We start from the raw sequence: 15450 nt of genomic DNA, 5'->3' as shown, positions 1-15450 counted from the left end.
TGAGCACCACGTGTGTAAGCTGTGCCTGGAGCTGTGCGGCACCGCCGGGGTGCGGTGCGGTGCCCGTTTTGCCCTTGTTCAAGGCCCCGCTGCCCCCGGGCACGGCGCTGCCATCCCGGCGGGCCCTCCCCGGGGGCGGGGCCGTGCGCGGGCGGCCCCTGCGCGGCGGCGGCGGCTCGGGCGGGGCTCCGGGCGCGATGGCGGCGGCGGCGGGGCCGTGGCCGGAGCTGGAGGCGGCGGCGCGGGAGCGGCGGCGGGAGCTGGCGCTGGCGGGCGCGGCGGTGGCGGAGCGGGTGGCGGCGGGCGGCGGGCGGCTGCCGGAGGCGCTGCTGGCGCTGCCGCTGCTGCAGTCGCTGGAGCTGAGCGGCTGCGCGGCGCTGCGGGAGCTCGGCCCGGGCGTGGCGGCCGCGCTGCCCGCGCTGCACACGCTGGTGCTGAGCCGCAACGCGCTGGGCCCGGCCGGGCTGGGCGCGGGGCTGGGCGGGCCGCTGCCCGCGCTCCGCCTGCTCGACCTGTCCGGGAACGGGCTGGAGGCGCTGCCCGCCGCGCTCGGCGGGACGGGCGGCGGCGCGGGGGACGCGGCCCCGGCCTTCCCGCAGCTGCGCAGCCTCAACCTGAGCGCCAACCGGCTGCGGGAGCTGGGCCCGGGGCTCGCCCGCGCCGCGCCGCAGCTGCAGGAGCTGCTGCTGGCCGGGAACCGGCTGCGGGCGCTGCCCGGCGGGCTGCTGCCCCCCGAGGGGCCGCCCGCGCCCTTCCCGCTGCTCAGCCGGCTGGACGCGGCCGACAACGAGGTGGCCGAGCTGGGCGCGGACATCGCGGCGCTGCCGGCGCTCAAGGTGGGTGCGAGCCGGCCCCGCCGCCCCGCCCGGTCCCCGTGGTGTCCCGGTGGTGTCCCGGTGGTGTCCCGGTGGTGTCCCGGTGGTGTCCCGGTGGCGCAGCCCTGAGCGCCCCGTCTGTGTCTCCTGCAGAGCCTGGACGTGGCCAACAACCAGCTGCGGGAGCTGCCCGCCGCGCTGGCCGACTGCCCCCGCCTGAAGGAGGCCAACTTCAGGGGCAACCAGCTGAGGGACAAGCGGCTGGAGAAGATGGTCAATGGGTGCCAGACGAAGGCCATTCTGGAGTACCTGCGGGCCGGGGGCCGCGCGAAGGGGAAGGCCGAGAGTGCCAGAGAGGACGTCAGGAAGAAGAAGAGGGAGAAGCAGCAGAAGAAGGACAGTGGGGATGGGGAGCAGGATGAGGTGGAAGAGGCGAGCAAGCTGCTGGTGAAGGTTCTGCACGTCTCTGAGAACCCAGCGCCTTTGGTGGTCAAAGTGAGCCCGGGTGTCAAAGATGTGCGAGCCTTCATCGTGTGCTGTGTGCTGAAAGGAGTGAACTTAAAGCCAGGAAATGCTCTCAAGAGGTTCCTGACAGTGCAGGTAACAGCTGCAGCCTCGTGATGCTCATTTGGAGTGGACATATTACTGGCAGAGTTGGAAATAGCCTATTCTAGGCCACTTCCAGCAGATGAGTTTGGGAAACTTAAGGTGAGCTCGTCACCCAGCAGGTGTGAGGGCATAGAGTGAATGGTCCTTGCCAGCAGCACATGCCCAGTCAGTCTGAAATCTGCAGAACTGGTTTTTGGGAAGGACCCATGAGAGCTCAGGTATTGCCATGAGGGCAATGGACACGCTCACATTTGTGTTGTGACTGTAACAGCAGCGTGTTAGTGCTGTGGAACCTGTTAAAAGCTAAAAATAGCCCCATGTCCATGTGTAGAGATCCCCTGGATTGGCTCCAGCTTCCCTGATCTGTTAAAACCATGTTACACACTCAGCTTTCTGACTGAGGTGTCCTGCCCTGGACCTGCTGCTCACTTGTCCCTTAGGTGGCAGGTGGGAGCTGCTTTCAGGTTACAAGGCTTGAGTATTTGGGATTGCTCTCTGACTTAACATTTGGTTTCCCTTTATAGAGAAACATGTCACGTGTTGTCAGGCTTTGCCACCTTTGCATTTGGGCTGTAACGGAGATACAGGTGAAGGGAAGGGCTCTGTTTTAGTCACCTGGCTGGTAGTGCTGCATTAGATGTAGAAGAATCTGCATGTAGGAGGGATAAATCACATTGATTTTTTGATCTGTTTTGATGGCATCCTTTGTGTTTCAGACCAAGCTGCATGAGGACATCTGTGAGAAACGCACAGTGGCCACCATTGCCACCCACGACTTGCAGCTGGTCAAAGCTCCTCTGACATATGATGTTCAGCCTCCTGATGAGCTCAAGGTAGGGCTTAAGGGTGCTTTCTTACCCCATAGAGCCTAGAAAACAAACTCCAGGAGCCTTACTTTAGATGTTGCACTGATTTCCTTGCTGTCCTGCTGTACCAGGTGCCTGGTTTAGTACTAGCGACTGAGCCTGTTTTTCAAGTGGGCGTTACAGCGGTCCATGTGAAATGGAAAGTATTGCCATGCTGAAAAAGGCATGACAACATGCAGAAATATTGTTTAGTTATTGACTTGCTTACAGGGCAGTGTTGTAGCCCTGGTGTTTGAGTGCAATTGAATAAAAATGTTTTGTTTTCCTGTGTGGTGCAGATCATGCCCTTGGGTCGGAAGGAGATCAAGGCAAAGGATCTTCTCCGCCAGCTGCAGCTGGAGGCTGAGGAGCAGCGGAAGCAGAAGAAGCGTCAGAACGTCTCTGGGCTGCACAAGTCAGTACCTTGTCGTGGTTTTCTCACGTCCATTTAGGTGACTACACTGGGGACATGACAGATCTGTTTAGAACAGCAGATAGAAGGCAAGCAGAGAGGATTGAAGGGTGTGTGGTGCACATGCTGTGAGCTAAGGGAATCAGGGATGAGGTAAACTTGACATAATACAGCAGATGGGCTGTAAAGCAGTGTGTGGGCCTGCCCTGTGCTGTTCACTGCTCCTGCAGAGATCACACACTAATTCCTTTTTGTCACTGTTTCCTGCCATTGTGTCCAGCTGCTCCCTCAGTCGCTCACTTCTTGCTGCTTTGTTTCTTGTGGCAGGTACCTGCAGCTGCTGGATGGCAAAGACAACTACCCGTGCCTGGTGGATGCTGAAGGTGCTGTGATTTCCTTCCCACCAATAACCAACAGCGAGAAAACAAAGGTACACCCCATTCATGGGAATACATTCATTATTAAGCAGTGTTTCTTTCTATTGAGAGATGTTTAACTCAAAGACATACACAGTTCTGTAAAACTTGTGCTTGTAGTCCAGTTTATATGGGCTCCACTGTCAGACTGAGAGGGATCTGGGTTTTAGTTTTACCTCTGCAAATCTGTTCCAAAGCAGCAGCCTGCTTATGCAAAGGCTTTGTCAAAGGGCAATAATACGGTTTTTGATTTGTAAAGAACAGCAGAGCTTTGCCCCTGATTAAACGGAGGGAAAGCCTTCAGCTCTGTGTGCTGGGATGTGTCCAGGTTGCTGTGGGTAAGCTGCTCTGACTCCTGACTTGCTTCATCTCTGAAACCCTTACAGATTAGAAAAGAGACCCGGGACCTGTTTCTGGAAGTGACTAGTGACACCAGTTTACAGATCTGCAAAGATGTGATGGACACCCTTATCCTGGTAGGGAGTTCAGGAAAAAAATTCTTCTGTTCTTGGGAGGGGCTCCTACCAAACTTGTCATTGCTCACATGCATTGAGAAGAACACAGAAGCTGATTTGTATTTTAGTACTATTGTTATTCCCTCTCTTTGTTCTCTGCTACAGAATTGATGTTATTCTCTGTATTTTGCTTTTAACAGAAAATTGCAGAGCTGAACAGATCTGCCTTGGAGAACAAGGAAGGCTCTGGTTCAGATATGGAACTGGATGCTCTCTGTGGACCAGGGAATTTGAACCTGCCCTTGGTGGTGGAGCAGGTGCGAGTGGTGGACACGGATGGGAACTTGAAAGTACTTTATCCTTCAAAAACGGACCTGGCCACAGTTTCCTCTCTGCTGACTGTGATCCGTTAGCAGCTGCCTGAGCTGAGAGAGGATTCCATTTCCTTTAGTTTGTTTTTTTTCCGTATATTCAACAATGCAACTGGTGCACAGTGAGATGGTTTGGGCTTTTAAAGAAAAGATGTGGAGCATCCTCCTGGGAAGGCAGTGGCTTCAGAGTTTGATGAGCTACAGCAAGGAGAATTGGGATCTTTCACCTTTGATAGAGATCATCAGCGTTAGGCCTGTGCAAAAGAGCAGCATCTTCAAACATGGACTGAAGGCAGAACATAGCAGAGAAAATCATTATGATGTTTAAAACAAGCACAGTCACATTTTTCTGCAAGATCACTTTTTCCTCCTGGCGTTTCTTCTGGATCATTATTATGGCAGCAGAGAAATGCAGCAATTGACAGTGTGGAACTGAGGTCCTCTGCTGGGTACAACCTGGAGTTGGAATGCCAGAGTGCTTTGCTGACATCTTGTTCTGCAGAATTTTATCTGGAGTAACTGTGAACATATAGTTGCTGTCAGAAGCATTTAATTGCTGTCAGAACTTGAGGCATGCGTTTTAAAGTGATGGTTTCTGTGTTCAGGCATGAGCACAGCTTCCATTTTTAAGGGATTTGTTGAGTCAGCTGCAGGGTTTGTGTGTCCCATTGTGTTTCAGGGCCATCCTCCATCCCTGTGGGAATTGTGGTGACCTTGTGTGTGCCCAGAGAGTTACTGTGGTTGAGCACTGGCTTTGTTCTTGCTGAGGAGGTTCAGGTCCATCCAGAGCTTCCTCCAGCTGACACTGAACTCTCTGTCCCCCCAGAGTACAGGCACTGATGCCCAGAGTGACCCTCTTGGAGCTTTCTGCTCCAGCTCCCACCCACATCTTTTTACCTTCCAAAATACAGACAGCTGGAGCAGATCTTGTTTGGCAGTCTCTGGGTGACCTATATGTGTGGGTGAGCACTGGTGTGAACTCAGACCTCTCCCTAAGTCAGGGTGACCCCCATATTGACTCTCTTCTGGTAAAAATGGTATCTCAGAGCTCTGACTGAACTGCTGCTATGTCAAATATATCCCCATGTTGGGACTTGCACATGGAATGGAAAAATAAAGCAGCTTTTGCAGTCCTGGCACTGTCCCTCATTTTGGCATTGGGGGATGTTCAGTCATGTCACTCAGAAACTTCCCAAGGCAAAAATGGGAATTATACACTTCCTAGCTGCTTGTATGCAAGCCATTCTTGTGCTTCAGGCTTCTCTGGGAAGTCAAGTGTTACTACACACCAAGGACTTCCAGTGACTTGTGCTCTGAGTTGGCTGAAACAACTGAATCAGAGTCCCACAGAACTTGGTGACAGTAAAATGAGTTTAATTTCTTGTAAGGCGCCAGCTCCAAGCCGAGAGCCTGAGGCTGGTGATGGGTTCTGGCTCAGCCTTCAGAGCTTTTCCATCCTGGAGGATTTCCTTCTCCTTGCTGTCGTTGCTGTGCTGCTGTCACTGCTGAACAGTGACGCTTTGCTGCCCTTGTTCTTCAGCTTCTGCTGGAACTCCATCCGCTCGTTAATGATTTTCTGAAAATCAGCGATATGTGAAGGGGTGGGGAGGCTGGGAGCAGCACTGCAAAGCGTTCTCTTACCTCAGCAGTCCCTTCCTGGCTGCGGGAAGCTGTCTGGAAGAGCCACATACCTGCATTGCCTCCAGCACCTCATCATCCGTGAGCTCAGCCTGGGGGTCCTGGATGCCCTCCACGCAGAACGTAGCCTGGATTATTTTGTTTCGAAACCTTTCAAACTTTGGATAAAAGAGGAGAGCAGGTGTGTTCAGTCTTTATGTGCAATTCCTTGGCATTTGCATGGATTTACAGAGACTGTGCTGCCAGGCTTGGGCAAAGGACTGGTGAATGATGATGTGGAAAGTGTTTATGTGAAAGGACAGGCGGTCTGGGCTTCACTGGAAGTGCTGGGATAATTATGTGGGTCTAGGTGGGCTCTTCCCCCGGCACCAGGTACATCTGCCTGCAGGAGATGCCTTTAGGTTGGTTCTTGTTACCATGGGTCTGGAAGGATGTTAGAAATCTGGTGATGTAACTGATCTGAACTCAACGTTTCTCAAGGGTTTCTGGTATTTGAGGTCTGTTTTCTTTATAAGTGGCACAAGAGCTGTCTGCTCCACAGTTAGGGAGCAAATGGATTGAGATTCCCAAGTGTGTCCCAAGAGGGAGACAGGGCTCTGAGGTGAAAGAGGCCATGCTTACCTTGCTGCTGATGATCTCCAGTGCCACTCTGGTTTGCAGCTCTGTGTGCTGCAGTGCCTCAACCTGGCCTTGGATCTCCTTCTGGGCCTGTTTCTGCTTCAGGAGGTGGAGGCGGGTGGTCACAGCCTCAGCCTGCAGCTGGCTGATTCTCCCCTGTAACTCACTGATGAGCTTGTTCTGTTCGGCCAGCTGGGATTCCTGTTCTGTAACAACCTGAGCACATACAGAAATCCAGCTGTCATTGGGGAGAAGAAAGTGAGCAAGTTTGTTCTCATTTTCCGACTATTTGGTCTAAATGCTTCCTGGGCAGAATCTAGGGACTAACAACCTCACCAGTACTGGTAGCTGTTATTATTTGGTGTTTTCTCTAAAACACCAACTTGGATTGAGTAGGGGTTTTATATGCCAAACTCCACCAGCCCTAAAACCAGCCCAGTGAAGCAGCAAACACCAGATTTTTTGTAGAATTTCAACGAATTCACCTGTTGAAGGTTGTGGTTCTTCTCCTCCATCATCACCACCGCTTCTTCCTGCCTCTGTTCTTCTGTCAGGCTGCAAAGCTGGAAGGAGAACATTTTACACTTCAGTTTGACAGCTACTTGCGTCCCTCCTGCCTATGAGAGAGGGACATGTAGCAAAACTCCCAAATTCCCAGCTGCTGTGTCTCCTGCTAGCCATGACCACCATGCTCTTGGGCTGTACCTTGTCAGACACAGCTTGGAGCTGGACTTCTCGCTCTCTCAGCTGCTTCTGGAGGAGTTCCTTTTCAGATCTGATTCTCCGAATCTCAGATTCTTGGATCTCCATCTGTCTTTGCAAGGAAGTGATGGCACCTGTAAAGTGGGAGAGTACTTTCAGCAAAACAAATCCCTGCTGAACACTGTGGCTGCTTTTTTCATGTGAGCATAAGCAAAGCCATTGTGGGAACAGACTTGGGTCACGTTAATGCTGCAGCCTCAGTGATTCTGGGTGATAATGTGGTTTGTGGCGCTTTGCTGGGATGTGGGTTTGTACAGCCTTGAGAAGAAAAGGTGGTTTCACTTCAGGGTGATCTAATTGTGGCTTTGCAGTACCACAAGAAGCTGACAAGAGAGAGAATTTATAAGGGCCTGGAGTGACAGGACAAGGGGGAATGGCTTCACATTGATAGAGAGCAGGGTTAGATTGGATATATGGAAAAAAATCTTCCCTGTGAGGGTGGGGAGGCCCTCGCACAGGTTTTCCAGAGAAGCCGTGGCTGCCCCATCCCTGGAAGTGTCCAAGGCCAGGTTGGATGGGGCTTGGAGCATCCCTGGTGTCCCTGCCATGACAGGGGGTGGGACTGGGTGATTTTTAAGGTCCCTTCCAACCCAAACTATTCTGTTATTCCCTGTGCATTAAACAGCCCGACTCTGAGGTGGGCACTGCGCGGAGTGGGCACCTCGAGCCCCGCTTGGCGCTTTCTCTGCTGGGTTTCCTCACGTTCTTCACTTCCAAGGGGAGAAAGAGTTTTCACAACACCTTCACCCTGTGAGCGACACCCTGTAATGTTTCCAAGGTGAAAGGAGCCGAATCGAATGAGACCTCGGCAGGTAAAGGCAGGGTACCTATGGCCATCTTGTGGTCATCCTTGGCTTTCCGCAGCTCCTGCCGGAGCTGTCCCATGGTTTCGGTGAGCGCTGGTCCCTGCAAGCCGGCGGCTTCCATGGGGCTGGGGCCGGGCCGGGGCCTCTCCCGGCGCCGCGGGGCTCGGAGCGGCTGCCGGGCAACGGCGTGAGGCGGGCGGGCTTGGGGCTTTCCGCTTCCGAGTCAGCGGGGCGGAGGGGAAGGCGCTGCACGGCGGCGGGGCCGGGCTCTCGGAGCCGCCGGTGCGGCGGGGCCGGGCCCTCGGAGCCGCCGGTGCGGCGGGGCCGGGCCCTCGGAGCCGCGGGTGCGGCGGGGCCGGGCCCTCGGAGCCGCCGGTGCGGCGGGGCCGGGCGCCGCGGGGACGCCGTGGTGCACAGCCGCCCCTCAGGGCGCCGCGGCCGCATCGTGCAGCGCCTCAGCTCGGGCCGCCCCCGCCGCTGCTGGGGCTCACCCTGCCTTTCCCTGCCTCACCGACCCCTGCCCGGGCTCATCCTGCCCTTCCCTGCTTCATCGACCCCTCTCGGGTTCATCCTGCCCTTCCCTGCTTCACCGAGCCCTGCCCGGGCTCATCCTGCCTTTCCCTGCCTCACCGACCCCTGCCCGGGCTCACCCTCCCTTCCCTGCCTCACCGAGCCCTGCTCGGGCTCATCCTGCCCTTTTCTGCCTCACCGAGCCCTGCTCGGGCTCACCCTGCCTTTCCCTGCCTCACCGACCCCTGCCCGGGCTCATCTTGCCCTTCCCTGCCTCACCGACCCCTGCCCGGGCTCACCCTGCCTTTCCCTGCTTCATTGACCCCTGCTCGGGCTCATCCCTCCCTTCCCTGCCTCACCGAGCCCTGCTCGGGCTCATCCCTCCCTTCCCTGCCTCACCGAGCCCTGCTCGGGCTCACCCTGCCTTTCCCTGCCTCACCGAGCCCTGCTCGGGCTCATCCTGCCTTTCCCTGCCTCACCGAGCCCTGCTCGGGCTCATCCTGCCCTTCCCTGCCTCACCGAGCCCTGCTCGGGCTCATCCTGCCTTTCCCTGCCTCACCGAGCCCTGCTCGGGCTCATCCTGCCCTTCCCTGCCTCACCGAGCCCTGCTCGGGCTCATCCTGCCCTTCCCTGCCTCACCGAGCCCTGCTCGGGCTCATCCTGCCCTTCCCTGCCTCACCGAGCCCTGCTCGGGCTCATCTCGCCCTTCCCTGCCTCACCCGCCCCATCTCAGTCTCACCCGACCCCAGAACAGTGTCCGGATCTGGACCAGTGCCCGTCCCCCTGTGCTGGGCACTGCTGAGGCCCTTGAGTGCCGTGTCTAGTTCTGTCCCTCACTACAAGAGGCTCAGTGTGTGCACAGAAGGGCACGGAGCTGGACAAGGGGCTGGGGAGTCAGCCCTGCAGTTTCTGTACAAGAAGGTGCAGGACAGCCAGGCGCTGGGCAGGATCCAGCGGATATCAACCATCAGCAGCCTCCATCCTGGAGCCTCTCAGTCTGCTGAGAGCCTCAGGTACCCAGCAGCTTCTGCTGAAGAGTCTGGGCTTCATCAGAGCCGTGGAATAGTTTGGGTGGGAAAGGATATTTAAGCTATCTGTTCCACCCCCTGCCATGGGCAGAGACACCTTAACCAGACCAGGCTGATCCAAAACCTGTCCTGGAAATGTCTCTGTGTTCTATGGGAATTCCCCTGAATTTGTATAGCCTTAAGATCCATGGGGAGGAGGGAGGAGCGTTTTTTGAGGAGTGTTTTCTTTACCAAACTTCATTTTTGTACACTTTTTTGTCCCTTTAGTTTCTTCACTGTGGGGGCTTTTTATACCCTCTCTATGCCGTTCAGAAATGTAAATTGGCTGTGGGTTTCAATATAGAGACATTAATGCCCAGTTTTGGTTCTCCCAGGTGGAATTTTTTACAATGCTGCAGTGCATGACATAGATATTATCAGTTTGTTGCTGGGAGAGAGTGTGCCAGATACAGTATTTTCCCTGTGCCATGCCTTCTGTGCAGGTAAGAATGAGTATTTTGATGGTTTATTGGGTGCTTCTGGACTTCAGGGTTAAAACTGGGAAGAAAGAACAAGACCATTATAGCCATGACAATTGTTCCATCATGGAGCAGCTGAGCAAACAGGCTGGTGGAACAGAAGGCAGGTTCCTTGGGGGTATTTGGTGAAGAGCTCTACATTTGATAAATCTCCTGATGTGAAGCACTTGCAGTGGAATTATCATTGAATATGACTCTGCAGGACACCAGGTTTAGAAACAGAGTGCAGAAAATACCGAGCTAAGGCTTGAGCTCACAAGAACGTCAATGAAATGTTCGTTCTCTGCTTTCTCTGGCCCTTCCCTGTGGCTCCCAGCACAAAGCTGTGTGTTTGCTCTGGGTCATGTTGGGCTGATATGCACACTTGGGGTTACCACACTCATTTAAATGAACTATAAAAGGTGGAAGGTGCAATTTTTTAAATGGAAATGCAGAGTTTTAATTAAGGTTATTGCAGCAGCTGCCAAGCTTGGCTGGCTGGGGTGGGGAGGGGCAGGATGCAATGCTTTCTTCCGTGGCACACATTGAAATGCAGTGGCTCTGACTGTTCCTGTCTGGCTGTCACATGCCAGTTTTCAAGACATTTTGAAACTTTTTTTTAGATTTTTATTTAGTTACAACAACATTCTTGACTTCCTCCATTTCAAGGCATTAAGTTTATAAACTTCTTGCAAGAACATTTAGTTCAATCAATTTCCAATTCCTACCTGTGGAATATATACTCCTAAAACTAGAAATAGTGGTTAAATTTGTATTCTTTTTGGGAATTGTTTTTTAACAGTGTAATTTTTCAAGCTCAGAAAAACTGTGAATTAATGCTTGTTCTCCATTCCATTCACTACTTTTTAACCATTTATTGAGAAAAAAGGTTTTATATGTCCAGAAGCTGTTTTTTGCCTCTCTGTACTCGCCGTAGCAGATTAGTACACAATAGTGAGTTTCCTTTTTTTTTTCAGTAGCTTCAGGCCCTTTGAGGTCCTACAGTCGAAGGTTTACTCTGGGTTAAGAGGGCACTTTCTGTCCAGTTTTCATTTCCAGATGCAAAAATTCTCACATGTGCTTTTATTGTGTTGCAAAAAAAACCAACAAACCAAAAACTGAAAAAATTCAACAACAAAAAAACAACCCAAAATAAAATAAAAGAGAAACCACAGCTATAAAAATAACACATTTTCCAAAGATAACATTACAAAAAATACAATTCCTACCACGGAGTGATCCATTAATACTGCCGGGAACAGCCCCGGGAACGCTGGAAACGTGAGTGGTTGTTGCAAAAGCTTTAAAGCATTAAAGTGCTTTACTGAGCCGTTTCCTGGGGACACAGATTCACTGTCAGCCATGCCAGGGGAGTTCCCAACCCCAAAGGTTCCCAATCCCTGTGGTGGGAGAGGTGGGATGGCCTCAGGAATGGTGACTGCAGCTCACCAATACCCGAGGGAGAGGAGGGACAAGAGGCAAGCTCTGTGTGCTGAAGGCTCAGAGCTGCTGTGGGACACCCAGACAGGGCCTTGGAGGAGCATCCCAGGCCCAGGGCTGTGGGTGCAGCACATCCAGTGGTCACACTCCTGTCCCCCTTGGAGAGGGAGCAGCCACTGCCTGCCTGAAGGAGCAGTCACATCTCATGTGAAGCCTGGTGGGACTTGAGCTCTTCTTCTGCTATTGCTTAGAGGCTCCAGGGCGTTAGGAAGGGTATCCAGTTCCTTCCCCAGCCTGGGGGTGATGGGAAGCAGGTGAAAGGCTGCCTTTGGAGGCGTCCAGAGGGAGAGTGCAGCAGTGGGAATGTGCTGGGCAGCATCATCTCTGTGCAGCTTCTCTCAGGCTGCCCAAAATCTCGAGTGACCCAGGGCTGAGGGGGCAGAGACAGAAGCTCCCTGCCCTCCCTCCCACAGCGACAGCTTCTGTGACTTCCAGTGCCTTTCCAAGAACTGTTGTGGGACATTGCCTTCCCAAATGTGTAGGGAATAAACATTCAGGGAGGAAACACACCTATTTGCATCCTTGCTTTCTGTGAGGGCTTTTTTCCCTGTCTGAATCAGTAGAGAAACTGCAGCTGGAGAAAATGAGGAACAGATAAGAATTGGGCAGCCAGTCCATGCCATGCTTCAAAAAGATGGATTTACACCATGACATCCCAGCTTGTCAGGTCTGACCTGTCAACAAAACTCCCCAAGGAAGCAGGGAAGGATTATCCAGATCTCTGACTTCCCAGGACAATAACTCCTTCCTCCACCACTGCATGCAAGAGATTCAGAGGAGGGAAAAAACTGAGTTTTGAATAGATAAGGCTGGAGACAGGATTCTCTGCATGTTTACATGCTACAACATGGAATTAATTTACTTGACACTGCGGTGTCTCAGGAGTCAGTATCAATTTTTATAGCTTACATGAAAATAAATCTTTCTCCTTACAGCACAATGAGTTTACTGTATGTACATTCTGTTTATATACACCAACCTTTAATACAAGAACACATTGGTAATGGACAAACAGGGTCTTTCTGGCTCTACAGAGGGCTGAGGGAAGGGGTACATTTGGCAGTCCATGGAAAAGCAGGACATGGCTTCACACCAGTCTCTGGCAATGCCTGCACAACTCAGGGCTGAGTCTGTTGCAGTGACAAAGCCCTCTCAGTTTGGGACACCACGGAGAACACAGACGGTGAGCAGGGGTGAGAAAAATGTGCTGTCCTTACGCCGCTGGATGCAGGGATGCTCCAGGAAAACACAAATCACACAGTGCCTCCTGTGCCACGGGCAGGCAGAAATCCTGCTCTGGCTGCTGAGCTGGCTCGGCTGCCCTCCTCCTTTCCTTCCTCCTCCTCCTCACTTCCAGTTTCCTCCCCAGGCAGGCACCTCCAGCCTGGCTCAGGGCCTGCAGTTCCCCTGGATAACAAAATTAAACCTCTCCAGGCGCCCAAGGCTGCAAATACATTTCGAGGGGGGGGGTTTGTCACCCCGCCGGTGTCTCGCTGCCGCCTCTGGAGCCCCTCAGTTGATCTCCCCCTCCGTGAACTCCTCCTTTATGGACTGTTTGCGGGATTTGCAGTCCGGGAGGTCGAAGCCGAAGTCGGCCCAGTCGTCGGCCGCGCCGCGGTTGGGGATGGTGATGGTGTGGCGCACGCGGAAGTGCACGGCCTCCATCACCCGCTGCCGCTGCAGCTCGCCCGAGCTGCCGATGGAGATGGTGGAGGCGTTGCTGCTGGAGCGGATCAGCTGCTGGGCCCCGTAGTCGTGGCTCTGCTTGAGCTCCTGCAGACCCCGCCAGATGAGCATCCGGTACTGCTCCGGGATCTTCAGTGCTGCGAGATCCTGCAAGGACAACACCGTTGAGGCACAGCTGGCAGGGATGGGACTCTACCAGCAGGACACAGCCCCAGGATATGCTTTTTGGGGGGACACGTGGGTGCAATGCCCAACAGAGCAGAGCTGGACCTCCCACCAAGGCCATGGGTGCATCATCCCCTGTGTTATTTCTTGTTCGCAACCCAGTTACTCAATCACAACTTTGCAGGTTGGAGACTTTTTGTTTTGGGAGGGGTTCACATCAAACTGATGTGGAAATGGGAGGGAAGGAAGGGATCATTCCCCTTGAGCACAGGTTGCAGAGCAGCTTGTGGAGCATCCTTGTGGCTGTGCACTTGGGATGGCCTCTGTTCTGGTCCTGGCCCAGGAGGCTGGAGCAGCACCAGCCTGGAGCGCTGAGGTGGGTGACACCAGGAGAGGTGGGTGACCTCAGACTGGGGATGTGTGCCAGGACACACACAGCACAGAGGGGAGCTGCCAGGGATCCGTGTTAATGCCAACACAGAGACTCACAGGAGCATTAACTGGAGCAGACAGCGAGTATGCAATTAGTAGCTACAAATGCCAACTCAGACACACAGCTCTGCCCTGACACAAGTTTTGGCCATTCCTAAATGCTCCTGTGGACAGCTGACAGGTGGTTATGGAGTTAGTTCAGCAAATGGTCCAAAACCAGGCTCAGGTTACACAACTGGCCCCAGCCACCAGTGACAAATCATCATCTCTCTGCGGGGTGTTGTAGCTGCCAGGTAGAGACACTGCTACACCTGCCTGGGGCAAAATGAGGTCAAAACAGGATCAGGCAGGAGCTCTGTCTCAGTCAAAACATCAACTCGGGGATTTACAGGGTTTTCCATGGCTTAAAGGACTCAGGATTGTTTTTTGGTTTTATTTTTCTTGTTCCTCTGATGGGCTGGGGAGCAGCTCGGGTGCCACCCCTGGTACCAGCACCAGAGTGTGGCAGCAGCAGAGGCTGATGCTCTGGGCACACACAGATATTTCCAGCATCCCTCCATGCTTTTTGTGACAGATTTTGCCTGACCTCAGCTATTTCATTTCAGACTTCAGCCTCTTTCATTCTAAACATTAGCAGGGAAAGAGGTGAGACAAGATTAAGCCTCCCTGAGCTATAGTGTGGTGTCCCTGCTGGCTCCCTGAGCACCTCAGCTGTGTTCTCTGTGCTAGGTGGAAAATTTCCCTGAGCTCTGGCCTGGGGATCTTTGATCTCTCTTGTTTCTGAGAGTCCAGAGGAAGCAGTCGAGACTGGTTGTGGGTTTTTGGTACTAGTTGTGATTTTTACCAAGGCCTGAGCAATAGCTACCTCCAAAGGACCATCAATGGGGCAGGAATGACAGATATCAATTCTGGGAACACATTCTGTGTGACGGGTTGGAGCACAGGTTTCCCTTCCTCCAAAACACTTTTGGTTTTGCTTTTCAGACCAACAGCTGTGGTAAACAAGTGGCAAGAACAGATGTCCCCAAAGCATTTACCTCTATGGATAGGTTCTGCAGGTGGTAAATATTCTGTAACCCTTGTGAGGTGAAATAGTCGATGCAGTTTGGACACCCCAATCCTGTTAAAAAACTGCAGAGAAAGTTTGGAAAATAAAGTGGCATTAAGTTCTCATGAACAAAAGCTGTGTCCCACTCAGTGGGACAGACCATGTCAGGTGGGGGATGTGGAGAGCTCCATGGGTGCCCCACTGGCACTAAGGTCAAAGCACAGTGTGGGGTTGTCTTCATTCCTAAAACTACAGATGCTTTTCTCCTGATTGTCTGAGATTCTGAGATCTCAAAATCCTGAGATTTTGGCTCAGGAACTTATATAATATGAGGGAGCTCAAGCTACTGGGGAAGGAGATCAGGGCATGCCCCGGGCCCTGCCCTGTGCGGATGCTGGCCCAAGGTCTGTCAAAACATTTGTGATCTTTTTAAAGGCCAAAACCTGCAGAGGTTTCAATTAAATTATTTAATTAAAAACTAATTAATTTAATTAGAAACCTGCAGAGCTGTTAATGCATTTCTGATTGAAATAAGCCACATGGACCCATTTCCAGGTGTTGCTGGAAGGGGAAGGGGGATGCTTATAAAGCTACATGCCATTGAACAGGTAGGACTAGACTCTCTTTAGGATGTACTTAATTTCTAATTGATCAGGGATGGATTTCCAGGGAGGTGTATGAGGGAAGTGGGGGTTTCTGACTGATTGGTAGCTGGGTTTTGGTTGCTGAGGTGAGAGGAACAGCAGTGATTTCTCACTTGGGGCCAGTGGCCAGTTGACCAGTTGCCAGACAGATGGGAAGGTTAGAGTGAGGGACACAGCAAGGAACAGAGGACAA

General features: G+C 53.0%; 3 protein-coding genes across 7 annotated transcripts in view; 1 reads left to right on the top strand and 2 right to left on the bottom strand.

Annotated features, from left to right (window-relative positions):
* The first annotated feature begins 179 nt into the window (after positions 1 to 179).
* On the top strand, positions 180 to 5062 carry LRRC47 (leucine rich repeat containing 47). The gene is made up of 7 exons (XM_031506635.3): positions 180 to 836; positions 969 to 1415; positions 2141 to 2257; positions 2569 to 2684; positions 3009 to 3111; positions 3484 to 3573; positions 3753 to 5062. The coding sequence occupies exons 1-7, from the start codon at positions 198 to 200 to the stop codon at positions 3963 to 3965; spliced, it is 1725 nt and encodes a 574-aa protein (XP_031362495.2). The 5' UTR covers positions 180 to 197; the 3' UTR covers positions 3966 to 5062.
* A 214-nt stretch (positions 5063 to 5276) lies between these two features.
* CCDC27 (coiled-coil domain containing 27) lies at positions 5277 to 7967 on the bottom strand. Its single transcript, XM_021534292.3, has 6 exons — positions 7769 to 7967; positions 6885 to 7015; positions 6665 to 6742; positions 6183 to 6395; positions 5615 to 5719; positions 5277 to 5499 (listed from the first exon to the last, which is right to left on the bottom strand). The coding sequence occupies exons 1-6, from the start codon at positions 7866 to 7868 to the stop codon at positions 5365 to 5367; spliced, it is 762 nt and encodes a 253-aa protein (XP_021389967.2). The 5' UTR covers positions 7869 to 7967; the 3' UTR covers positions 5277 to 5364.
* A 2883-nt stretch (positions 7968 to 10850) lies between these two features.
* The window catches only part of TP73 (tumor protein p73), a 34105-nt gene continuing 29505 nt past the window's right edge, over positions 10851 to 15450 (bottom strand). For all 5 annotated transcript variants that reach the window (XM_085558826.1, XM_021534293.3, XM_085558825.1 and 2 more), the window contains 2 exons: positions 14603 to 14696; positions 10851 to 13115 (listed from right to left, as the gene is read on the bottom strand). In XM_085558826.1, coding sequence (XP_085414952.1) covers positions 12795 to 13115; positions 14603 to 14696 — 415 coding nt within the window. In that variant the 3' untranslated portion in view covers positions 10851 to 12794. The remainder of the gene's footprint in view (positions 13116 to 14602; positions 14697 to 15450) is intronic.

The sequence above is a fragment of the Lonchura striata genome, chromosome 21 (assembly GCF_050655825.1).
Source record: "Lonchura striata isolate lonStrDom1 chromosome 21, ASM5065582v1, whole genome shotgun sequence".
Lineage (NCBI taxonomy): Eukaryota > Metazoa > Chordata > Aves > Passeriformes > Estrildidae > Lonchura > Lonchura striata.
This window is presented reverse-complemented; position numbering and strand designations above follow the sequence as displayed.

Excerpts from the sequence above, each read along its gene's own strand:
- LRRC47 (XM_031506635.3), top strand. The coding sequence starts at position 198 with ATGGCGGCGGCGGCGGGGCCGTGGCCGGAGCTGGAGGCGGCGGCGCGG. Across the intron at positions 837-968 it reads CGGCGCTGCCGGCGCTCAAG|AGCCTGGACGTGGCCAACAA; the intron begins GTGGGTGCGAGC and ends TGTCTCCTGCAG. Across the intron at positions 2,258-2,568 it reads AGCCTCCTGATGAGCTCAAG|ATCATGCCCTTGGGTCGGAA; the intron begins GTAGGGCTTAAG and ends TGTGTGGTGCAG.
- CCDC27 (XM_021534292.3), bottom strand. The coding sequence starts at position 7,868 with ATGGAAGCCGCCGGCTTGCAGGGACCAGCGCTCACCGAAACCATGGGA. Across the intron at positions 5,720-6,182 it reads TGGAGATCATCAGCAGCAAG|TTTGAAAGGTTTCGAAACAA; the intron begins GTAAGCATGGCC and ends TTTTATCCAAAG. Across the intron at positions 5,500-5,614 it reads AGGTGCTGGAGGCAATGCAG|AAAATCATTAACGAGCGGAT; the intron begins GTATGTGGCTCT and ends GCTGATTTTCAG.